This window comes from Euprymna scolopes, chromosome 32 (assembly GCF_053919585.1).
Source record: "Euprymna scolopes isolate OS-2025 chromosome 32, ASM5391958v1, whole genome shotgun sequence".
NCBI lineage: Eukaryota > Metazoa > Mollusca > Cephalopoda > Sepiida > Sepiolidae > Euprymna > Euprymna scolopes.
In genome coordinates, this window is record NC_136513.1 from 62,879,352 (window position 1) to 62,905,253 (window position 25,902).

Consider the following 25,902-nt stretch of genomic DNA (forward strand, 5'->3'; position numbering starts at 1 on the left):
TTTTCCGGAGTGAGTAAATACTTTTCAAAATATTTATTTTCAAGCATGAAGGGACACCGTGTTCCTCTTTTAAACTATATGAGTGAGAACCTAACACCTCCCATCAGTGTAAATATTTATTTACAAATAGCCATTTTAAAATTTGGCAGTGAGGGGTTAGCCATATTTTAAACTTGAGGGTAGAGAGCTGAGCCCGGCACTTCTCCAACAGTCCTAATTTTCTGTTACTAAAATGCAGTTTTTCCCTATTTATCCATTTTTACCATTTTTGCCATTGCCACTGTTATTTATTCCCTTGCAATTTTACCGAGCACCAAGAACACATAGCTTCAAAATAACAGAGTAAAATATTAAGCAATATTTATTTTTAAATATCATTGGGAAGATCCCCAATGATATTTAAAAATAAATATTGCTTAATATTTTACTCTGTTTCCATTTAAAACTAGCGTAGCCCACTAAATCCCTCGTCAGGACGGTCTTAAAATCTATTTTTCAAAGTAAAATTATGGATATTGTAAATATCATGACCTCTAGAATAAATGTGCTATTGTGATAACTGAAATGATTCTAGATAGTGTAACATAGAGTATTACCACAACTTCCAATTTCACACACATTTGATGGTATTGTGCCTAATTTGTGAAAATATGCTATATATTTTACCCAATGAATAATTCAGTGTAGTATCTGTTCTGATATTACACTTTATCCTTTATGTCCTCTGGTCCTATGCCACTGACAGAAAAATCCTTCTAGACTGAGACAAGTTTCATTGCCGTTTCAATCCAGAGTATCCCTTTTGGGAGAGTTGGATTCCCTATATTAAAAACCGACCTTGTGTCTAACACTACCTTCGTGTAGGGGACGACAAGTAAATAGAATCACAGGTAAACTAACTCACACACCCCAGACAAAATGAGATTCTACATTTTTAGGCGATTATGTGAACATATTAAAAAAAAAACAAAACAAAAAACCAACTATTTTAAAATTTAGAGAGTGGGATCAGTTTAGTATATATTTAAAGTAAAATCGTCTTCATTTTCAGGCCATTATAAATTATGATTGTTCATTAAATTCTTTTACAACTTACCCTAAGTTAGACTGGTAAGTTCATAAAACCCGCATATTATCACTTAAAAAGTAACCTCCCACATACACAAACGCACAGAACTTACACATTATAGCAATCTTTGGTTAACTGTCCTTAAACGTTAGAATTACTTGGATATGGAGGCTAATTTTCTGTTAAATTTAACTGTAAAACAGACACTATAAATTCTTAAATTTATTTATTTTTTTGCTTCTCGTCTGGTGGATGATTTTTCAGAATAAGAAAGGAAGAAAATGGGTTAAAATAAATGAATACACAATGAATAAATGTTACGAAAAACAAGCGAAGCTACATTTTCAACTACCTGGATAATTTTTTCTTTTCTTTTTTTGCACTTTAACTTATTTTAAAGTGTGTTTTAACTTAAAATAATGGTAGTGTAAAGCCTATTGAGTTAAAACAAAATAAAAATGGTGATATTATTTAAGCCATATTCGAGCCTCGATAAATAGCTCAGAAATCAGAACTCAAAGTACTGATAGAAACGCACCCAAGAAATGTCAATATGTTCACCCGATGTTATGTGAGAACAAGAAAAAAGGCCGACATACGACTTTTAACTCTCAATAATAATGAATCAAAAATTAAATAATATACTAGCAGAAACCCACCCAATAAATGTTACCAAAGACAAGATAAGTTACACTTCTACCTAACAAAAGAATATATTTGACTTTTACAAAAAAAACAAAACAATTCGAACTTTTGCATCACATTAAAATAAATATTAAACAAAAATAAAGTAAAAGTATGCTGGTAATTAATTTTCAAATCATGAAACACATTTTGAATATCTTTAAAATAGTTATTTAAAAATACGAATTTAGGAAAACTCGTCTCCGGAAAACTCGACCCTTTTTGCTAGGTAGGAAAACTGGTCCCTTATTGAATAAATATCGATTGAAAACACATTTTATGACCGTTCTTCAAGAAGACATTGTCTTTAAAAGAGAACACACATCCCATAATATTTTTAAAAAATATTTTTACTTGTTTACTCTTGTTTTAAAAAAAATTAAATTAATTTTTCTAAGTTTTCGTTTTCTACCTAGCTTTGAAAGTTTTGGGTCTTTCAACTTATTTTAAAAAGAGTTTATTTAGTTAAAAAAAAAAAGTAATGTCGAGTGAACAAAAAATGTTGGACATAAGAGGGTCTTAGGAAGATAATTGCCCAAAAATTAAAGAAAATATTAAGGTATATATAGTTTTAAAACGAGCCCGCCCCCCCTCCAAATGAAAATAAATTTGTATATTTTTAGATAATAATGCACATCCCATAATATTTTAAAGAATATTTTTACATGTTTTAAAAAAATTAAATTGATTTTTCGAAGTTTTCGTTTTCTACCTAGCTTTGTAAGTTCTTGGTGTTATTTTAAAGAGTTTATTTGGTTAAAAAGAAATAACAAGTAATGTCGCACTCAACATTACTTAGTAAATAATTTTTAACAAAAAAATGTCCGAAAATTAAAGAAAATACTGAGGTAGATATAGTTTTAAAACGAGCCTCCCCCACCTCCAAAAGAAAATAAATTTGTATATATTTAAGTACTGCACAAGTACTCCCGAAATGACTTTTAAGCGATACCACCCCTCCCCATGTTAAGAATGGCTTTGGAAATAATAATGTTATTATTTCAGTGCAGTACTAAAATTACATAAGACCGTGTTTTCTTTTTTGTTGTTTTGTAATAACACAAGAATTATTTAAACTGAATTAATTCTTCTAAATAAAATAATTGCTTTCTTTGATAATACATGTTTTCTTTCTTTATTTTTGTTTCATAATGACACAAAAAGTGTTAAAACTAGAGTATTTTTTTAATAAATATTTGGTTTCGTTTTTCGTATCTTGACTCCGTGATCAAGTTTATTTTTTTTTAAGGAAGAGTTAAACATATTTTTTTTAAATATTATGGGATGTGTATTCTCTTTTAAAGAAAATATCTCCTTCAAGAACGGTAATAAAATGTGTTTTCAATCGATATTTATTCAATAAGGGACCAGTTTTCCTACCTAGCAAAAGGGGGGGGGGATTTTTTCAAGTACGAGTTTTCCGGAGACAAGTTTTCCAGAGATAAGTTTTCCGGGGACCAGTTTTCCTAAATTCGTATTTTTAAATAACTATTTTAAAGATATTCAAAATGTGTTTCATGATTTGAAAATTAATTACCAGCATACTTTTACTTTATTTTTTCACGGGTTTTCCGGAGACGAGTTTTCCCCGGGACAAGTTTTCCCGGCACCAAAAATACACTTACATTTTATGTTGCCAAATTTTGGAAGCCAAACAGTATCAAAGATGTTAATTACGTTTGTTTTTTGGGTTATTTTGATATGGTTTTGATTTAAATAAAATTTAATCTTTTGTCTTTATAGATATATAATTCTTTTTCTTGTGTCTTTAATAGTTTTTTTTTCAGGATTTTTCAAGTTATGCCTCTAATTTTGGTAAATGTCGCTTTATTTTTTACACAAAAGAAAATGTTGATGTTTTTCAAATTTGTTGCGCTTCATATTGTGAGTCTCTAAGTAGATAAAAATGGTATCATTTTAAAGAAAAAAGGTCACTTAATAACATGGTGAGGTTATTAAAAGGTTATAAGTGGTTTTTCTAAAAAAAAATTCAACTTGAAAACTTCAGTGAAAGAAACATGAAAGAAATTTTATAGTAAGAATTCCGAAAAAGGCATCGTTTTGTAGAGGAATATCTCCTCTTTAATAATCTGTTGGTGTCATGTTTATGGCCCCATAAATCAAGGAGCGCACACTAATAAAAGTTGGGGTACCTACAGAGATTTTCAACTTAATGCCAGAGAGACCAATTATCAACTGTCAGCTAGCCAGTAGCCACACAGCAGCACAAAGTACTGACTGACTGAACGGAAAAACATAAACAAACAACTCGTTTCACTAGGGACTTACCAAAGTTCTTAGGTGAGTTTGTTTTTTCTTTATTATTTAAAAGTTATAGAAAGATATTTTTTTAATTAATATTTTTAGAACGTCATTAAAAAAAATGAAAATTTACAATTTCAAAAATAATGCCAGTTTATTTTCTATAGCTTTTTTCAAACTTTCATATGTTCTTTCGTTTTCTCCCTCGGTTACGGTTGGATAAACTTCAGCATTGTTAAATTATTTTAATTAAATTAATTAATAAAACCGTGTACAAAACATTTTTAGTTGTGTGGGACTGACGGAAACTTTTATTTTTTTCGGTTGGATAAACTTTAGCATTGTTAAATTATTTTAATTAAATTCCATAAACAAAACGTTCGGCTAGTGACTTATGACGATAAAGTATATGTTTTTGTTATTGTTCAGAAACATAAGTTTTTTTAATTATGAAAAAAAAAAAAGAGAATTAAAAAAAAATTATTTGAAATAAATTACTTAAAATAAGCATTATTTATTTACTAATTTTTTGTTTCTTTGTTTTGGATTCGTAAAACATGTCAACATTTACGCTTTGTAGAAAAAACTGACTAAATATAAAAACTCAGTTCCAAGGCTATATATTAGCAAATATATTAAATTATTTTGTCCTAAAATTTGAAAATAATTACATAGAAACTTTTTATGTCAGCATTAACAGAAATTGTGACAGAACGCATATTAATTTTTTTTTTTTGTCGTCACCCGTACATACACTCATAAACAATAAAAGTGGTTGCAGGACAGAATGGCAGGCATTCTGCAGCAAAGAAGGGTACCAATCTCCAATCACAAGTTATCGGGCAAATAGGTCTCTATTTGAAAATGCCCTGGCAATATATCACCATAAAGAGCACATAAAATTATTTTTATTTGTGTTTGCAACATCTTGCAATATGAAATTACAGAGTGTTTTGGCTGACATTTCTGATGAGAGACTACATTCCCTACTTGCTGCAGTTGGTTTGCTGAACATTAATTTGACCAAACCTTTCTGGAAACTTGTTAACAGCACTGTTCAGTATGTTGACTTCCATCACTATATCAAGAAAATGGCTCTAAGTTTAGAATGATGGATCAACAATCCCCAGTTGTTATTAAAATCTGACTGTAAAGGTGTATTTAATGGGGAATTCTTTGAGGAAGGCAATGTGTCTCTCTGTATTAGTCTCACAGCCACTGAACTTGTTTTAGAATGTTTGCGCAAGATACTCAGTTCTTCATTGTCACTAAGCACCAGTTGCATGACTTTTTAGAAGGAGGTGCTTTTGGAAGAGATGTAGATCAGGAGACGAGAGATGCCTTGAAGAGCTGCCCTTTAACAAATCTGTCAGGTGAGCATGCCTTTGGAGATTTAGATTTTAGTATGCAAACAAAACGACATGCATCACTACATAATCGATCATCTTCAAATATGCTTAAGCGCAATCGGACAACAGCTTGGTTGGAAGTAATACCATCAACAAAGAGACAATCCATTCTGAGCATCTCCAGAAAACATGCAAAACATTTGCGAGAAAAACATGCACAACAAGAAGCCCTTGTGAAACTTTGTGTCGAAGAAAAAATTGCACAAAATGAAAGATTAAAGAAGGAAAAAGAACGTCAAGCTGCTGCTGAGAAAGAGAGAATTATTAACTCTGTTATTAAGCATGGTGGTCCAGTGAAGTCTGATAAACAGATAAAAAAAATTTCAGAAAGTGGTTTGGAAGCACTCAAAGACCAATTGAGATACCTCAAGGTTGTTTTAGGCGTCAAAATCAACACCAGTGGAAATAAAGTTCAACTGAAAGCTGCTCTCTCTGACTACTTGAAAAGAAATCCAATTGATTCATTTCCACCTCCACCAAAGCAACAAAAAATGTCTTCCCTAAGTGAATCTGCTGAACATTCAGATAACTCCTGCAGTTGTGAAGAAGATCCATCTCAGGATATCTTCAGTTATGAACATCAAGGACAATGGGTAGCTGTCTACTATGACACCAACTTTTACATTGGCCAAGTCATTGATATTATATCTGCATCCAGCGCTGTAGTAAAATTTTTAATGCAAACAAAAAGTAGAAAAGATTATTTTCGATGGCCTTTATCAGATGACATTGCACAAGTAGAGTCAGCATTTGTCTACAGATGGGATTTTGAGGTAATGCCAGTTTCTAGTGATGGTAGGATTTGGAGGGTTCCTGAGATATCTACCTGAGATATCAGAAGCCTATGAAAGAATTCTGAGAGAAGATCGATAAGAAAGGAATTGTAGTAAGACCTAAAATATCTTTTTTACTTGTTTTTTTAAATTGAAAGTTTTTCAATGTTTAAAAAAAATGATTTGTGCCTTTTTTTTGTATAAAAAATTTCTAAATATTATTGTTGTCGGTGCTTTTTTGGCAAGTTTGAATTTCCCAAAGTAAAAGTATTTCTGTGGCAAAAAGTTTTGTTATTAGAAACAAGGCAACCATTTTTTTTGAATTCTTCACCCCAAAATTAGTAAAGTTGCAAAGTTTCAAGCTTCTAACTTCAATGGTTACAGTTTTACAGCAATTTCAGTAACGTATACTTTTGACTCATTTTTTTTTACCTTTTTTGCCCTTTTTACAAAATTGCCTGTTTGACTGCTTTTACATGGTCCACAATTGAGTGGTTTTATCAATTTATAATTAAAAGAAAGAATTATCTTGATCTCTAATGTGTTTTGAATCATACTAAGAAGATTCAATACATTAGCTATTAAAATGAAATTGATATGAACAGTTAAAGTTGCATTTCCGTGTCGTATTTTCACTGTTTTCGCGTTGATAGAGGGATTTTGCCTAGTGTTTAAGTTGGTTTCATCTAATATTTATTGCCTAAATTTGTATTGATTTTCATCTACTACAAGATGACATTACATTTATAAGGATTTTTCACTTGTTAGTAGCTTAAATTTTTAGTTATAGACTATGAAATTTGGCTTCTCGGCCACGATAGCAAATTTCAACTTTCCGACAAACTTTGAATGATCATAACTTGATGGTTAATTGACCTACCAAAATAAATTTGGTATTTTTGTAAATGGTTTACAAAAATTTACATGCCCACATTACTTTTTTTTAGATATGATAAAAATAAAATTTTGGTTTGGGATACCTAATATATATATATATATATATATATATATAATAGATTCCCAGCACAAAAAGAGAGTCTATTTCATATTTCAAAATTATTTTGATGTTTTCAGTGAAAACATTTTTCTCTCTAATTGTAGTCAATCCAGACAGTTTTCTACTTTCTATAAGAGATCAAACAATGTGTTTGTGTGTAAAACAAAAAATTAAAAGTGCAAGTTTAAAGTCTTTTCTGATTCACACTGAAACAAGAAAGCAATTTAAACTGTTGTTGAATATAACTGAAGTTTGTCTTTAATGACTGTTTTGTTTTGTCTTTTGCTTGCATTACTCACATCGCTTGTAGTTTGAAGTTAGCAATTTGACCAATTATCTTGGCCCCACTTTGACTCAAAGAATTCCATTTTAGAGTTGCATTGTAAATATTAGCAGCAGAATCTTTCAATTGTCGCTCGCTTCCAGTCAAATTGCCTTGTTTAGGTTTTGTAACAATGGGACCTGAAAATAAAAATAATAACCAATTAAAATGTCAATAAAAAAGGACATGTAAACAAGTGAAAAGCAAGAGTTTTGATAGCCTGTATCACCATCATTAGTGGTGTAAGTCCTTTTAAGTGGTGTAAGTTCTTTTTCAGGATATAGTTCTAGCCAACAATTGAGATTTTTGCTCTTTTAAGTATTGCAGGTGGAATGTTTCTCTTGTATACAAATTATTAAATATGGAAGAGGCTGCCACTTTTGTGTAGTAATAGTAGCACTTTCTTCCAAATGTTATTATCAGTAGAGGGGCTGCCATTCTATTATTCTCATGATTAAGTATGGCTAGAGTGTGATGCGCTTGTATCTAGATTATTGTCTATATTTTTTGTGATTGGACGCTATTTTTACGGAATTCCTATTTCAGTCACATAAATTCTTTCAAGCAAAAACATAACACAAAGTCAGATTTTGTTCTTGTTTTCCTATGACAAAACATTTGCAGCAGTTTATTATCTTCTTTTTTTTTTCTCCCAACTGACCATAAACTCGCACATGACTGATCCAAGGTCCAAAAACAAAAAGATGTCGCTTGAATAAAGAACTCTCAGAACTCCTACTGGTGAATTCCATGGAAAGTAGTCCAAAATTGGAAAATTTTAAATCCAATATTTTCCAACATTATTATGTTTTTTTTTGAAAGACAACACCCTAAACTACAAAAAAAAAAAAAAATTCCAATTCTGATCTTTGTTGTCTGTGCTGGAGTTATAAACATTGGCTATTTATTAAAGTCGAAAAATGAAAGAATAGCTTATTTTTCAGGCATTTATTTTTACTAATAAATAATATAGTAGTATGTTTAATTATATTTTTTATGATTGATACATATATACATTTCAAAATAATTGACGCTCTGAGCTTCTGTTGTTAATCATTTTTACATTAAATTTTCATAAAGTTAGCCCTGATGCTTAATTAACATTTTTTTTTCTAATTTTTTAATAAAACCCCTAAGGAAAAAATCCTTTCTGATTATAAGCTGTTTATTACCGCAAACAAAATAATAGCAACAAAAACAAAAATAGCTATTTTTTCTTCTTGAAAGAACACTTTGAATTTGTGTAACACACGTGACGTCACATGTGTTACATGCTAAAATATCACTTAAAAATTTTCAATAATCAATGTATTTCAACATAATAAATAACATACTAATACAATGCTATAAAATAGATGTATTTATTGAAAAATTTCAGGCTGAAAATGATAAAGAACATCCTGATTTCTTCCAATATCTACCATTCCTACTGGAATTGGTGGACTCAGTTTTCCGATTACGTTCTCGGGCTGGTATGCAATTATATCAGCTTTATCTGGCCAGTACCATTTTCCTTTTCTGGAATACTTCATTACTTATACTTCTATATCAGTATCTACAATTGACAAAACTTCACCAGGAAATTTTTTACCATCATAGGAGACTAAGGCCCAATCACCAATATTCAGTTTTTCACTTTATCTACATCCTCGTCTTCATATACAATAGTTGATGATGGATCCTTACTTAAATTTGTCTTAAACATTTCTAAAGTCGAACCATCAAACAACTAATAACATGTATCTTACTGATGCCTGAGGCATCTTTAACATTTTCCCAGGGTTTTTTTTCTTTTATCATCTCTGAAATATTTTCTTCACTTATATGAAGAACAGTTACTTCCTTCATATCTTTTGCTACTGTGTAAAAATCAGCATTTTTACCTTGACTCATGACTCTTTTTCTCACTAGAGATTTGGCTGAGCCACCAATTCCATCAACACCTTTTCCATATGATGTAGCAAAATATTTCCAGGAAACTTTGCATTTGAATTTTTTTGATAACATACATACCAGTTTGCCAATGTATCTATTTTGGAATTCTGATGATGGCCCATCTGAGTAAATTATGAGCATGTCCCCTTTTTCAAATTGAATGTAGTCTGTTAAAGTATTAATAAAAGTAAAGACAGAATTTAGTTAATTTTCTTTCATTTTCTTCATGCGCATGTTTATTATGCAAATAAACGAAATTGTCATTAAAATAAACACGCACGTGAAAAAAGTTGTGTATCACTTGTCCTCGAAAAAAAATGAAACATTTATTTTATTAAAAAAGAATGTGCACGAATAAATGAAAGAAAATGAAAAGATGTATTAAAATTAAAGAAAAATTATTTAAGTAAAATAAAATGAAATAATGAGTAAATAAAAAAGCCGACGACGTCACTAAAGCATCTTTACACAAAACATGCGTTTGTGCCAGGTCCAGTCATGGTGTCTTACCTTTTTGTTTTAGCTTAGACAATTAAAATGAAAATATTGAAAAGTTAAGAAAATAATTTTCTTTACCAACCGTATGGAAAACAAAGCTGGACATGTTCGATTTTTTACACTAAGTCACCAAACTGGGTTCAGACAGTAAAAAAAAACAAAAAAACAAAACAAAACAACAAACTACCTGATATATTTTTATGAGATATATATATATATATATATATATATATATATATATATATATATATGAAAAAAAAAAAAAAAAAAAAAAAAAAAAAAAGAAGTTTTACACTAACCTGCACAGGTTTGAAATATTTTCAATGAAAATTTTCTAGGGACGGTGCTATCCAAAACAAATGACCAATTCTCTCACGACAAAATTTGACTACTTTCTGACTTCATAGAGCTTTGGAAATGAGTGAAATTTCGCGTGTGTAACGTGACAACAAATTCCTTGATTTTCAGGGTGTCAATGAATAAAAATTTACCGAACAACTATTGTAATAATTAGAATACTCTCTAAAAATGTAGAAAAAATTGTTTTTATAAAAAAATAAAGGCACAATTCGCAGAGTTTGTACATTGTTTACAAATTTTTCAAATATCCTTCCCGTCTGAATGTAATGCACATAACGCTAGAAACAAGACTATTCTAAAAAAAATGGTCATAAGTATGGGGATTTTTTATGTACTACATAAAAGAGTAATGGTTTAATAATATATAAACCAAAAAGAAAGTAAAATATTATAAGAGAGATTTTAAATAAATTTTATCGCTGAAAACCTGTCTGAACTGTAACACACATGACATGGAATGGCCCTACTCATCAATTCATACCAACTATTCTTAACATAAATTGTAATTTACAACAGCAACTCTTAATGTATCTGCTTTCTTTCGGCTGTCTAAAATTCGATTCATTGTTGTTTCTAATTCATTCATCCCTTTAATCAACATTATATTTCCTTAGGTAGGGGTCTTTTGAGCTCCAAAACTAGTCCATCTAAATAAATGCCATACAAAGTATTAATCTCGCAGATAATCAAATATATTCAGGATAAGTAGGTCAGCAACCACTGCCCTTGCATTTTATCTTTGTCAAAACATTCCAAAGGTTTAAATGATAAAGGTAAAAGAAAAAAAAAAAAAAAAAAATAGATACAACATTTTGTTAGATAAAATTTCCAGGTTGAAAGCTTTTTTGAACCTAACTTGACTTTGACAAATAGACTAGGCCTCATATGAAGCTATGTTAGTTATTATTGATGTTATGCGTGATGCTTATTTATGATGCTGCTGCTTGCAACAGTGCTTGATTTGTGACACTTATTTATGATGCTGCTATTTGTGATGGTGTTTCATTTATGACACTTATTTATGATGCTGTTTTTGTTATGGTGCTTTATTTGTGGCATTTATGATGCTGCTATTTGTGACACTTATTTATGATGATGCTATTTGTGATGGTGTTTCATTTATGACACTTATCTATGATGCTGCTACTAATGTGAAGAATGTCAGTCCATTGACCCAGCGCCGGTCAAGTGGGAAAAGGGAAAGCTGGAAATGAACGAGAATTGGCAGAGAATTGGAATGGATATCACACATTATGGCACCTTCCATTTTTTAACTCTAACAGACTGCGGTCCATCGCGTTTCTCCATTTGGAGAAAATTGGCAAGGTAGGACTCGGCAAGCGTGATTCATCAGTTGGAGGCAGTGTTCCTTGAACGTGGCTCATTGTATGAAATCCTTTTAGACAATGACACAGCTTTCTGCAGCAACATGTTCCAAGCATTTGCACATAAATGGGGAGTTCACTTGCGATTCCGTTGTGCATACGCTCTAGCCGGGAATGGCATAGCAGAGTGATGTCACCGTACAGTGAAACAAATAGTGGCTAGAATGCGTTGTCCCATACAGGAGGCTGTCTACTGGTATAACATCACACCCAAAGAGGGCGTATCTCCCTTCACTACGCCTGCCAACAGGATTTATTGATACGAAGTTCGAGTAAATGAGACCAATCTCGCAACTGCGTCCCCAGGTCCCAAGAATAGCTCTTACTAGGTTGGAGATTGCGTGTGGAAGACCACAAAATCGATGTACTACGAGGTTCGGCAAGGGTGAGGTGACAAAGGTAATCAGTCCTCAATCGATTTTGGTGGACAGTGTGCCTCGCCACGTGAAGGATCTGCGCCCTTGCCATTATGTTGTTGTATCGGAGAAAGAAGAAGACTCAAACAGTATGATGTCTTCTGAAAGGACAGAGAGTATGATGCAGGACGACAGAGAGGATTTTGAGCCATATAATGCACGTACTGAAAAAGCGGAAGAAGGACCACCCCTCTTGCCTTTACGAAGGAGTATCTGACAAAGACGGATACTGCCCCCATGCCCTGATTGTGAAACACTGCCTATGGAACCACGAGAGGGGATAATGGAACAGACTGATGGCAATGAGAAAGTGCTTTTTTTTTTCTGTCTCCTTCTTTCTCTACAGTCATTACAGCCAAGAAATCTCTCTCTTCTAGAGGTGGGCGGTGCAGGACGAAACTGATTATTTTCTATCTTTGTTCCTGATTCTTGCCTACTACATTTTGTTACACCTTTTGTTGTTTTTTAACGCTTGTAGTACATTGTACTAAAAGCATTAAAAACAACAAAATAGTATTGTTTGGAAATAAAATTTGAAAACCTTGAAAATAATTTTTTTAAATTGACAAACTCAGAATAAAAAATAAAACTGATTTTTCTGCTTTCATTTTGAAAGCAGAAAAAAACAGTTTTTTTTATTTTTAAGAAAATACAAACGAAACTTGTTAATGCACTGACTAGTCAGCTGAGCTGTTTTCCCTGTTAAGCGGATTTGAATTTCATAAAAGATAACATTTTAAAGAAATTTCCGCACAATTAATAATTATATATTATACATGAAAATAATTCTGAAACTATTATCTATTTGATGGTGCTTGATTTGTGACACTTAATTATGACGCTGCTATTTTTAATGGTTCTTCATTTGTGACACTTATTAATGATGTTGCTATTTGTGATGGTGATTTATTTGTGACATTTATGATGCTGCTATTTGTGATGGTGCTTTATTTGTGACACTTATTTGTGGTGGCGCTTTATTCATGATACTTATTCATGATGTGCTATTTGTGATATTGCTTTATTTGTAACACTTATTTATGATGCTGTTTGATTTGTGACACATTTATGATGCTGTTATTTTTATGGTGCTTTAGTTATGACACTTATTTCTGATGCTATTTTTTGTAACAGACTTTCATTTGTGACACTTATGATGCTGCTATTTGTGATGGTACTTGATTTCTAACAGATTTATGATGCTGCTATTTTTGATGGTGCTTTATTTGTGACACTTATTTATCATGCTGCTATTTGTAACAGATTTTCATTTGTGACACTTATTTATAATGCAGCTATTTGTGACAGTGCTTTATTTCTAACAGATTTTCATCTGTGACACTTATTTATAATGCAGCTATTTGTGACACATTTATGATGATGGTATTTGTGATGGTGCTTTATTTGTAACATTTATGATGCTGCTATTTTTGACAGTGCTTTATTTGTGACATTTAATGGAAATTTTTGTCAAGAAATTCTTTTAGGCTTTAGGTTAAAGAAAGCAGTTATGGATATTAAAAAAGATATTCTTTAAGCATTTTCTTCCAATATGATTACTACACCCTATCCGACTACTTATCACAGGTATGTACTTAGACTGAAATGTAAGGCTCATTTCTACACTGCCTTAAAAATATAAGTCATATAAAAGCAATGTTTACCATTATGGCTACAGAGCATGGATTCAATATTTCATTGAAAAGATTTTTTTAATTCAAAATCAAGCATCATCATGAAACTCGCAATTTTTTGTTACTTCATGCATCTTTCAGTTTTAAAAATTCAAATCTTCAAATTTTCTCTTAATCTGCTATCTAACAATCAAAATAAAAATGAAGAATTTATTAAAAATTGTATTTTTATTAAGAGGAGCATAATTTCAGCATAAATGCTCTGACACCCACTTAGCCCCAATTAATATGAATAGCTCATCTCAAAGAAACTCCTCACTTTGATAATTTTCCAGATCTGATCTTTACTTCTGATTGAAATGGAAGACCTATATCAAATCTGTTGCCAAAGTCAATGGAAAAATGGCTGTCATTCTACTGCTTCAAAAGATATCTCACTCCTAACGGAATCCTCTACCTAGTAGCAAGATATGTCTTAAATGGAGTACTGTTGCCACATCTGGGCATGAGCTGCTTAAATGTCCTATCCTGCCTTGACAAAGTTCAAAACTGACTTCAAAACCTGGTAGGAGATGCTCTTTTCTCTTGCCTCCAACCTTTTTCCTGCAGAAGAGATATCGTTATTTTCATAGTAAGTGCTCGTCTATGGTTTCAGCTTGCCAAACCTTCACAAAAAACACTTGTCTGGCTACAAACACTATCAACAATTTCCTTTATTCTCTATCTGTGCCAAAATCTAAACAAAAATTCCATGAACAGAGCTTCTTTTCTGGAACTGACCACCTGTGGAACTCTGTTCCATTAACCTTTCTTCCTATCATCTTTAAGTCCAATATAAATAAGTTCTAGTTGAGCCGTCCCCTTAAAAAATCAAATTATACCCAATTTCCACAACAGTTTCTACACTGTTGTCCTGGTGATATCCGTACGCTCATTAACCCTTATTCTTGAATGACCTCCTGCCCTTGATAAGTTGTGACTCCCTTGTAAAACATTTTTAAATACACAAGACAAACGAATATATCTAGTGTACCATAACTTAGATTTGCAAGTAAAAAATAAAGAATGTTACCATGGTAACAATAAAAAAAAAAGATAATTTTTGTGTAACTTCCAAAATAAGTTGCTTTTTTTCTTCACCTGATGGCTTGGGGCTCAGTATATACATATAAACATAGTTAGAATTTTTTCTTTTCTTTTTTTTTTTTAGATAATTAATTGTCTGTCTTTACTGAATAAGTGTCATCTGTAGCTGTTCATGATGATGATAACACTAGAGAGAGTAGGCTGTGTTGACAAGTCTAGAGAGGCCTGTATCTTTATCAGTCAATAGCAGAGAAACTATATGGAGTGGTTGGGTTTCAAATGTTATTCACTGGTAAGAGGGGTTGTTGCACTTGTATATCAAAACTATAAAGTTGTTTGGCTGGCTGTTAAAATATGTCTCTTTATATAAGCGTTCAAATTATTTTTTGTTTTCTTATAAGTCACCAAGTGAAAAGAATAATGAAATGGATTATCAGAATGATGAAAAATATTGTGAGAGAATTGAAAATGCTGAATGGAATGAACTAAGTTTGGTTAAATATGGGAACAGATTTATGACAAGTATTTGTTGACATTGGATTTGAAGATGTAATTTGTACTGTAATCTGCAGAGAAGCTGTTTCTTGGTAATGTGTTCCACAGATGAGAAGCTCTTAGAAAGAATCTCTATCAATGGAAATTCTAACTGATGCTAGGCACATGGAGGAAGAAAAGAAAAGTTTTGTTTTCACTGTGATAGTACACAAGTTCTTGCTATAAATGGCTTAGAATTGGAAATAATGATAGAATAGAGAGAGGCTAGGAACATCTCCTCTATAATAAATTGTAAAGAACAGAAGAAATTATTTTGCTTCCGATTGCAAAATCGATTATGAACACTTTTTAAGGCAACAAAGAGTGCTCTGAACAATGCCTACCCAAACATTGCATCAGCACTCCATCTAAAGATGTATCTGATATAGCAGAAATTAGATATATGTCCTGCATTTTAAATTTGGAGTGAAAATCAGTCTTATGAGCTTATCAAAACAAGGTGCTTCCTCAAGAAATACAATTCAACTGGGGCTTCATTTTAGAGATGTAACAAGCTTCCTTTTTTTCCATTGCATTACATGCTGCAGATCAGGAGGGAGTATCAGTGAGATCTTGATCACCAGTGTTCTTCAAAGTGCTGCCATAAACAGTTTTATCATTTACATTGGTCAACAAATGGTCTCAGAATATGATTTGGAATATCTCAGAAGAGGGTTGGACCAAGTTCACTATCTTTGAGGGAAACCAGTGTTATCAGGAATTTTGTCATGAAAAACATCAATCACACGTATTCTTGGGATACAAAATAAACTAGCCTATTCGTTTTTATTGTCCTAAAAACATGACAAATATCGAACAATTTAAAAAAATATTTTTTATAACCCAACTATGAAGTAAATCAATCCTTTTATTATTTTTATGCATCAAAATTATAATTCTATGTTGATTTGATTGCCAAGGCCGCTGGAAAAATGGTGGGATCTTTCTATCGATCCGGTAAATATCTCACTGCTGATGCTATTCTCTATCTATATAAGAGCCAGGTACGTCCAAGGATGGAATACTGTTGTCACATCTGTCCTGCCTTGATAGAGTTCAAAATAGACTTCGTAGCTTCGTAGATGTCCTTTTCTCCTCCTTGCAACCTCTATCTCACAGAAGAGATGTTGCGAGTTTGTCTCTGATGTATTGTTATTTTCATGGAAAGTGTTCGACTGAGCTTCAATCTATGGTCCCCCCTCTCAAAACTTTCACAAGAAACACTCGTCTAGCTGTAAACACTATCAATAATTCCCCCCACTCTTTATCTGTGCCTAAACCTAAACGTAGATTCCATGAACAAAGCTTCTTTCTTAGAACTGCACGCCTGTGGAATTGTCTTCCGTTTTCCTGCTTTCCGGCTGACTACAATATGGTTGTGTTCAAGTCTAAAGTAAATAAGTTCTTGATGAGCCGTTCCATATAAGTTATCAAATTTACCAAATTTTCATTACTAATGATTACTATATTGTCCAATTTCTACTGTACACTCTTTAACCCTTATCCTTGAGTGGCCTCTGGGCCTTGATAATGTGGTGATGCCTATGTAAAAAAAAAAAAAAAAAAAAAAAAAATTTTTTTTTTGTAGTAGTAATTTTTAATTACCTTGTCTGAAAAAAAAAAAAACATTAGCCATTTTTCAGCAAAAGTAAACAATTTGACTTGATCACTCAGCTATAAGCAGCATCTGTTTACTGTTAACTTTTAAATCAACGACAGTTTTGTTAAAAAAAACAAACTTATTTTGAAAAAAAACAAAACAATTTTTTTTGCTTTAAGTTGATGTGGTTTGTAGTTCTTTCATAAAATAGTGGTTCCTTTGAAACTTTAACTTTAATTTTGAACTTTAATTGTAATAATAAAGTGACTATAGTTGCTAATTTAAAAACCAAATAAAATTGAGAGTTCATATAGAAACGTTGTTTTAATTTGAATAAAATAAAATACACATCAAGTGCACTTGAAAGCAAAATCACAACGTAATGTTAGGAAAATAAACAAATATTTTACTTGTTTGAAATTTATCACAAATATATTTCAGAGGTATACTCCATCTTCAGTGTGTTGTTTTGTTTCTTTTTTTTCCTTGCCATGTTGTAAAGTTGGAGAAAGAAGTGTTTATAAAGAGCCGCGCGTTGTATCTAGCGGTTGTTTTTGAAATGTCTGAACTATGCGTAGGCAACGCGAGAATAACGTCAAGGATGAGAGTTCATATAGAAACGTTGTTTTAATTTGAATCAAATACACATCAAGTGCACTTGAAAGCAAAATCACAACGTAATATTAGGAAAATAAACAAACATTTTACTTGTTTGAAATTCATCACAAATATATTTCAGTGTGTTGTTTTGTTTCTTTTTTTTTTTTTTAACCCTGATTTTTATGTTAACCTAGTCGCTTTTTTTTTAACATTCAAAAACTGTACCCATAAATTAGAAAGCAAAAAAAGTCTCGTATTATTTGGATTTTTCAGACTACTGTTCTCATCTTAAGTGTCATTTTTACGTTTCTGCTGATGTAAGCTCCAAACTTCTTTAGGTGTACCTAGCTGAACTCTGGCGTGTTTCTGTTGAACTTGAAATTTCAAACGGAACCCTTCATTTACTTCATTCTCTCATTCCATCAGCCATGAACCTGTAGCACAATGGCTCGAGTACTTGGAAAAAATTTAATTGTAAAAGTGATATTCTCCTGAAGGTTGAGAGTTCAATCCTCAGTGTGAGCGACAGCAAAATACAATTGTGAATTACTTAGGATCTTTATCCAGTCATGTCTGATGCAGTGAGAACATGCTACTCCCGTGAAGTAAATAAAGAGTTCCATTCGAAATTTCATGCAGATTCCCAAGTTTGACAGAAATATTCCTGAGTTTGGCAAGATACATCTGAACAAAATCGGAGGTTATGTCAATTAAAACATTGTGAAAATGATACTAAAGATAAGTAGTCTGAAGAATTCAAATAATACCAATAACCAATCCTTATCTCAAAAATTCAGGAACACACAAAAAAAAACAACAATTTGTAAAAATCATTCATTACGTAAAAAAATTTTTAAAAAAATATAATTGGAAATAAAAAGAAATTAACCTTACTGTAAAATAAAAGAAAAAATTCATTGATTTTTTTCAACAGAAAATAAATAAATAGTCATAAAAAAAAAAACCCCAAAAAGAGATAAGGTGATTTTTTTGTTATTGGTACAGCTTTTGAACCAGATAAAAACAACTTTCCGATGCCAAAATATGTAAAAATTAAAATGCAATTGATTTTGAACAAAAAAATAATAATAATGAAATAAAAAAGATTTATCTCATTTATTTATTTTCTGATAAAAAAGTTTGTTTTTTTTTACAAAATACGGATTGTTCTATTTTTAGATAGGATTTTCAAGTTAAATTCAATTTTCATGGTATCTTTTGTTAGATGAAAGTACAGAATAGTTTAGAAAATGGCCCCCTCTCCATGTTAAGAACATTTCTAAATAACATCATTATTTTAGCACAGTCCATAAGTACTAATTTTTCACTATTTTACAGGAAAGTTAAAAGTTTTTTCAATAAATTGTATGCGTGCATGTTTTTTAACATAATCAATGCAACAATGATTTTTACAGATATTTTCTTCTCATTTTATTTTTGTTTTATTTATAAAGTATTGATACAGCTTTTGAAATAGACAAAAAGTGACGAATTTAAAATTAAAGTTAGGGCTACAAATATGAAATTCATTTTCAACCGAAATCATATTTCTTCAATTATTGCTTGACTGTCAGAAATGCAAGGATACTCAATTCACGGATAAATTTATTGTCTGCTCCTTTACCATTCTGATTGACTAAATGTTTCAACATCTTTCGGCTGTTTACATAAATGATTGGAAGATGCCAAACAAAAAGTCTTTTTTTCTGATTCAATACGTTTTTTGAAACTTTTTTGTGTTACATTTCCAATCCAGTCTCAAGCACTCTGATTATCCTCAGTCCTTGTATGAAGATTAGTATGTAGATCCGCTCTGTTCTGACTCAGTCAAAGGCATCATTGAAAATGCTCCACCCAGTTCAGATTCCCCAAACATGTATGAATGCATCAATTCCAAAGTCAGTATAGTTCAAGCCGACCGCAAAAGAACAAGAAACCACATAAGATATTTAGGAGGAGAGAAATCATGCCACCTTTCCATTAGGGTTAAATCCATATGAGGAAGATTAATTCACATACAATGATCTCCAGTCATCCACGATGCTTTTCTTTTTCTCTTTCTTTTCTTTTTCTTAATTCTCTCTCTTTTTTTCTTTTCTTTTCTTGCTCTTTTCTCTTTTTCTTTAATAAAGAAGGATATTCTCGACTCACAAGATTTATGGCCTTACACCTTATTTAGTTAAGTCAAATTTACAGCCCACAAAACTTAATCAAGTAAAATCCTTGGCTCGCAGGAGTTCCCTTGTGGGGAGAAACGTATTTCCAACTTGAATTGCACTTAATTCATAATTTTATCTCCATTCAAGATAAAATATCTTTCCATTTATCCTCATTGCTTCCACAACCTTGAAGTTTTGTTCCACCCGCCTTGTAGGTAGGAAAGTTAACATATGTATAAATTCTTGTCTAGATGGTTGATTCATTTCACAACTTGCTTATCACATTTAGTTCAAACTGTCATTTTTTTTTTTTTTTTTTTTTTTTTTACATGGGGATCACTACTTATCAAGGCTCGAAGGCCACTCAGGGATAAGGGTTATTGTGTGTACAGTAATCAATGAGATAGTATTGTAGTAATCATTAGTATTGGGGATTTTGATACAGTGTCTTACTTAAGGGGGCAGTTTGTCAGGAGTTTGTTTATGTTGGACTTGAAGACGTCCAAGTTGTAGTCAGGTGGGAAACAGGCAAGCGGCAGAGAGTTCCACTAGCGTGCAGTTCTAAGAAAGAAGATTTGCTCACGGAATCTACATTTGGATTTAGGCACAGATAAAGAGTGGGGAAAATTATTGACAGTAGTTTCAGCCAGACGGGTGTTTCTCGTGAAAGATTGGCGAGGGGGGACGAGGGATTGGAGCTCAGACGAGCACTTGCTATGGAAATAGCGATAAAACAAAGACAGGCTTGCAACGTCTTTTCTGTGGTAGAAAGGTTGCAGGGAAGAGAAAAGGGGCATCCCCCACTAAACCACAAAGTCTATTTTATACTCTGTCAAGGCAGGATAGGCTGTTTTTAGCAGCTCCTGCCCAGATGTGGCAGCAGTACTCCATCCTGTCTGCCAAGCATTGTAGGTTTTTTGGTGTGATATTTGTTTTTGGCTGTATGTTGCTTGAAAGAAACAGGCAAAAAAAGAATGAAAAAGGTTGTTTGAGTTTTTATAGTATGCACACAATTTGGTGACTGAGTATTTCTTGTGCTGTGGCACATCACGCAATAAGTTCCAGGCTTGACATATCAATGGCGCCACTAATAAAAAATCCATGATTTTTATGAAGTACTAATCTTCAAATGGCACATATCAAAACATGAGCTCATTGGTTATTAGTTTATAAGTAAAAGTTATGTAAGTAAAGCTTTTTTAAAGGAATGAATGTTGTTGTTGATAAAGCATTGTTTTTTCATCATGATCTATTCTGGTTTAACATCCATTTTTATATATGGGCATGTGCTTGACAGGTTTTTAGAAATTGATTTTCAAACCTAGTTTTCTAATGGGAAAAATACTGTTCAAAGAAAGCAATAGCTTGATAAATGTTATTTTGACACTGCTCTGTCAGAAACAATGGTTAGAGTTTAAACGTGGTCAAACAAACACAAATGATGCTGAATACTTGGATTGCTCAAATCTTGGAATTGTCCTAAAAAACATAAAAAGCACTCAAACTCGTTTTGGCTGATTATCAATTGAAGTTGCATGAAGTAGCAGATGAGCTGAAGATATCATTTTGCATGCACATTTGTCAATAAGTAAGCGATGTTCAAAATGAGTGCCGTGTTTGCTCAGTCAATAAAAACATGTCAATGATTCAAAGCATTGTTTTCAACTGGTTCAATGCAACAAAAAGGAATTTTTTGCATCAATATTTAACAGGGATGAAACATGGATGCACCAATCAGCAGATGAAAACTGACCAAAGCTACAAACATGAGCAGGCAAGGTTTTAGCCTCTGTATTTTAGGATTTGCAAGATATTTTGTTTATTGATTAGGTTAATACAGACGAATCATCAATAGCGAATATTATGTAGCATTATTTTTATGTTTGAAGGAAGAAATCACTAAAAATCAACACAAAGAAAAAAGACAATCCTAACCCGTATTACAAGTTGATCACAACAATGGTGAAGCAACACAAACAAAACACTTTGAATTGCTTCTGCATCCTATTTTCCAGATATGCCTCCCCTCAGTGACTATTGGTTGCATACAAACCCCTAAAAGAATGTTCCAGAGAAAGAGATTTGGCTCCAATGAAGAAGTGATATTGAAAACTAGAGTGTATTTTGAGATCAAAACCAAATTGTTCAACAAAAAAGGCATCAAGTTGTTAGAGAAACAGTGGAATCAGTGTTATACTTGAAGGAGAATAAGTTGATGTATTAAAAAAAGCCGAATTTTGTCTGAAATTTGTATTTTATTGAGTGAGTGTTACATTAATTGGTATAAGATAATTTTTTTTTATCATAACAAAGATAGTTTTTTTATCATGACAAAGATAATTTTTATATCATGACAAAGATAATCATGATGAAGATACGACTAAGCAGTGACATGGTGAAGCCATTTACTGGTGAGAGAGACATAGCGGCATAGCTGAAGAAGCGAGACTTCAAAAGATAGATGAGGTGGCAAGCCTACTGCCATTGTATCTGGAGGAGGATGCATTGCCCCTCTATTTGGAGATGAGCGAGATTGGCCAACTGGATGTCCTAACATGGGAGACCTAACAGCAAGGGTGCTAACATCAACTAGGGACCAAAGCCATCACATGGTTGCATCTGTGAGTCTATCCAATGGTAAATCTGTTCCTACTGGGAGTAGCCCTGGCACAGGAGTAAACTTTTAAATATTAAAAAATCAAAAAGAAACTTACAATTAAAGTTCTGATAAAAAAAATAAAATTATAATAAAAGTTCAGATAATAAAATAAAATTATAAAATATAAATAAAGCAGGACAAATTAAGTATGGAAGAACTAAGAGAAAATAAGAAAATAAAAAAGTTAAATGCAAATCACTTTAAATTCTTGAAAGATAATCCATCAAGAATTAGATGTACTCCAGAATAGATTTCTCCCCTATTCTAACTTCTTTAACACTTATTGACTTGATAATGTAATCAAGTTCCTATGTAAGTTTACTCTTTATCTTTTTAACTTATTCTATTGTATATGTATATATATATATATATATATACAAGTTGGAACGATGCAATTATCTCCCTAGAAAAGATGACAATTCCATTTCTATTTGATGAAAACCGGTTTTCTTTTTTGTTGCAGACCATCTACTAGTTGGTCAGTTGTGTGCAAATCCCAAAAGCAGTAAGAGCCTAATATTATGTCTGAAAGTGACACAATGTCCAGATTAAAAATAGAAAGATTTTTCAGATTACAATTGCAAAAAAATGATTTGGGGAGGTTGGGTAATACGATGAGGATAAAAGAGAGAAGAGCTAGAAAAAAACAATAAAAGCTAAAAATATATAAACAATAAGAAATTTTTTTAAATTACAAAAAATTAAATTATAAAAGAGGACAGATTAAATTCAGAAGAAATAAGAGAAGAGTAAGAAAAATAATGTTTAAATGTAAATCAACTCAAATTCCTGGAAGATAATCCATCAGGAATTAAGTATACTCATGGATAAAATGAATTAGGTATACTCATGGATAAAATGAAACAAGTTAATATCCAGTATATTCACATCCATGTAAATGAAAATACAACATGGTATAGGACTCCTTTGCTTCGAATTGGGTAGTAGTCAAATTTTAAAATATTTGACCAACTGAAGATGTGATATACGATTGTTTTTATTCACGTGTACGAGGGGTACAGTGTACTGCTAGGTGTATCAGAAGCCGCCATTAAAAATGCGTGATAAGAACTTGAATAATTCAACTTACCATCTTTTGAAGCTTATAACTACTTGAAAAATGTAATTCAAACCCTAATTTTTTTTCAATTAAAGGAGCAAAGACCAAATTAAAAAAAAAAAAAAAACAGGTTTAATAGCAAATTATACAATATGTTTTTTTTTTAAAGCGGTTTTCTTTAAAAAAGATTTAAAGAAAACCAACAAAATTTTACTTACTTCGATTATAAAAAATATATATTAATTCCAAAAAATCACTCACCTATAAATCACTCACCTATAGTATTTTTACTATTCAATGGGTACTTCCATTGTTCATTGTTAAGAATTTATCCATATTTATACTTATATTCCATGTCCTTTTTAAATAAAATACTTTTTTAAACAAGGATTCCAAAAAAACGCGAACTCAGATGTTTTTCACTGTTCAAATAAAGAGAGACAAATTTCTGATTTTCTTCAAATTTATCTTCCAGTGGCTTTGAAGCACCACAATTAATGTCTCTTTCTATTGCATGCTGTAAACCAAAATTAGTATTTTTGGGCCACCTTAGTTGAAAAATGAACACATTCACTTATAAGTTTTTGCCGTTAAAACAAAAACCCACTCTACTGATTTTTTTTTTATTTTGTTAATGAAATACATGAGTTTTTGATTACTATATTTTATTTCTTCTTTATCGAGTGAGTTTTTATTTTAAATATCTAAAAAAAAGAAAAAATTGAATGAAATAGAAAAAATTATCGTCAGCATCCAATATTTACTTGACAATCTAAGCATAACATGAGCTTTCACTTAAAAAAAAAATCAACATGGTTTAAAAAAAAAAAGGTTTTACGTCTTGGACTTTGTAGGTAAATTTAAAAAAAGTCACTTCTTTTTTGTTTTAAATTAGAATATTTTATTTATTTATCTTTTATCTTCAATTTGTTATATATAAAACTTTGGTGAGTAAATTAATTATTTAAATTTTAATAGACATTTCAAGAAAAGGCAAAATGTGTGTGACCGTTTCGTGTATGTCTCGCAAAGGCTTTTCTTGCACACGCTCCCGGGGGGGGGGGACGATCGCTTAGAAGTATTTATATAGGCCGTAGATAATATCTAGGATTTGAGAACGCATGTAGCATCTAGATTTATTTACGTCGACTTTTACAAAATTATTGCTATTTTGGCATCTCGCGTGTTGATTGAGTTGTTTTGTATAAATAAAGTGAAACTAAACTCAAACGGACGTGTTTTTCGGCACCGTGCTGGGAAAACGTCCAGAAGCAATCAGCTTTGATCAATCTTGTATATCAGACAATTGCTATTCAATCTGGACAATTGGGAGCTGCTTTCCCCCTTCCCAACATCTGTTGGGGAAAAAAACAGTCAAATTTGGGTAAACAAACCCAAACGCTGCCTCGGTGCAAAAGTTAACTGCGTGACTTCTATTTGACCTTCTTAATTAGGTCAAATGGAAGCAGCAGAGTTAACTTTTATTGCGGCCACCTGTTTTTATTAGTTAAATAAATAAATTCAAAGTGTCTCCATTGTATGTCGCGGTGGCCCAGTGGTTAACGTCGCACAGGGTTTTTTTTCACACTTTAATTTCCAACTTTGCCTCAAGGGTTCGGTTCAGGTTCAATCCTCATACTCACCTACCAAAACTTTTTTTTTATTATCTTAACCCCCCCCCCCGAGTTTTGATTTACCTCAAAACACCTGAGCATCACCAGGTACCCCCCGCTAGTCTCCCATAAAAAAAATAAATTGGTCAACTGTCCTAAAACGCTAGGATGGTCTTGAAATGGTGAATTATTTTACATTTATGTGACCCCCCCCAACTCTAAATTCTAAAATTATTTTTGTTTTGTTTCTATCAAGTCTTCAGGATGTTCACACACAATTTTCCTTAGCCCTATCATTAACAGAAAGTCAGAGTGGCAGCCTCCCCACCTTCTCATAATTGCACAAAGACCCTCTTAAAAACCACACATAATCGCCTTTTAGAAAACAAAAAAAAAAAAAAAAAACGCCCAGGATTTATCTATCATAGGAAAAAGGGGAGGGGTAACTGCCCTAAAATGCTCAAATGATTCAAAATGGGAAATCATTTTACATTAAATTCTAAAATAATTTTTGTTTATCTTTTATAAAAGTGGATCTTTTTTTGTATTGCTGTTTTTGTGAGTGACGCATGTATATTTAAATCTATGTTTAAAAACCTTATTTTGCAATGTCATGATGTCATAAGCATAAGCACTGCCTGGCCACTGCAGCTCATTTTTTTTTTTCAGTTGCACAGGCACTCCCTGCTATTTTGATTGAAAGAAAAGTTGTTTTGATTCATTTATTTATTGGGGAGGGGGAAGTTTTTTATCAGTGCACGGGCAACAAAAAGTGCTCAATATCTGGAGAATGGCTCTCCTCTTCATATCCCTTCTGCCGAAATATCTGGTCGGGAGGTTGTCATGT

At 31.9% G+C, this 25,902-nt stretch overlaps 2 protein-coding genes across 5 annotated transcripts in view; one reads left to right on the top strand and one right to left on the bottom strand.

The window, feature by feature from the left end:
- LOC145256389 (cyclin-dependent kinase 2-interacting protein-like) overlaps positions 1-25,902 on the bottom strand; it is a 161,014-nt gene that overhangs the window by 118,938 nt on the left and 16,174 nt on the right. For all 3 annotated transcript variants that reach the window (XM_080115238.1, XM_080115239.1, XM_080115237.1), the window contains exon 2: positions 7,494-7,656. In XM_080115238.1, coding sequence (XP_079971364.1) covers positions 7,494-7,656 — 163 coding nt within the window. The remainder of the gene's footprint in view (positions 1-7,493; positions 7,657-25,902) is intronic.
- The window catches only part of LOC145256387 (ribokinase-like), a 212,233-nt gene that overhangs the window by 77,421 nt on the left and 108,910 nt on the right, over positions 1-25,902 (top strand). The window contains exon 1 of one of the 2 annotated variants that reach the window (XM_080115235.1): positions 3,913-4,054. The exons of the other annotated variant lie outside the window; for it this stretch is intronic. The gene's annotated coding sequence lies outside the window, so the exon portion shown is untranslated. Of the gene's footprint in view, positions 1-3,912; positions 4,055-25,902 lie in introns of those variants that run through there. 2 annotated transcript variants of the gene reach the window in all.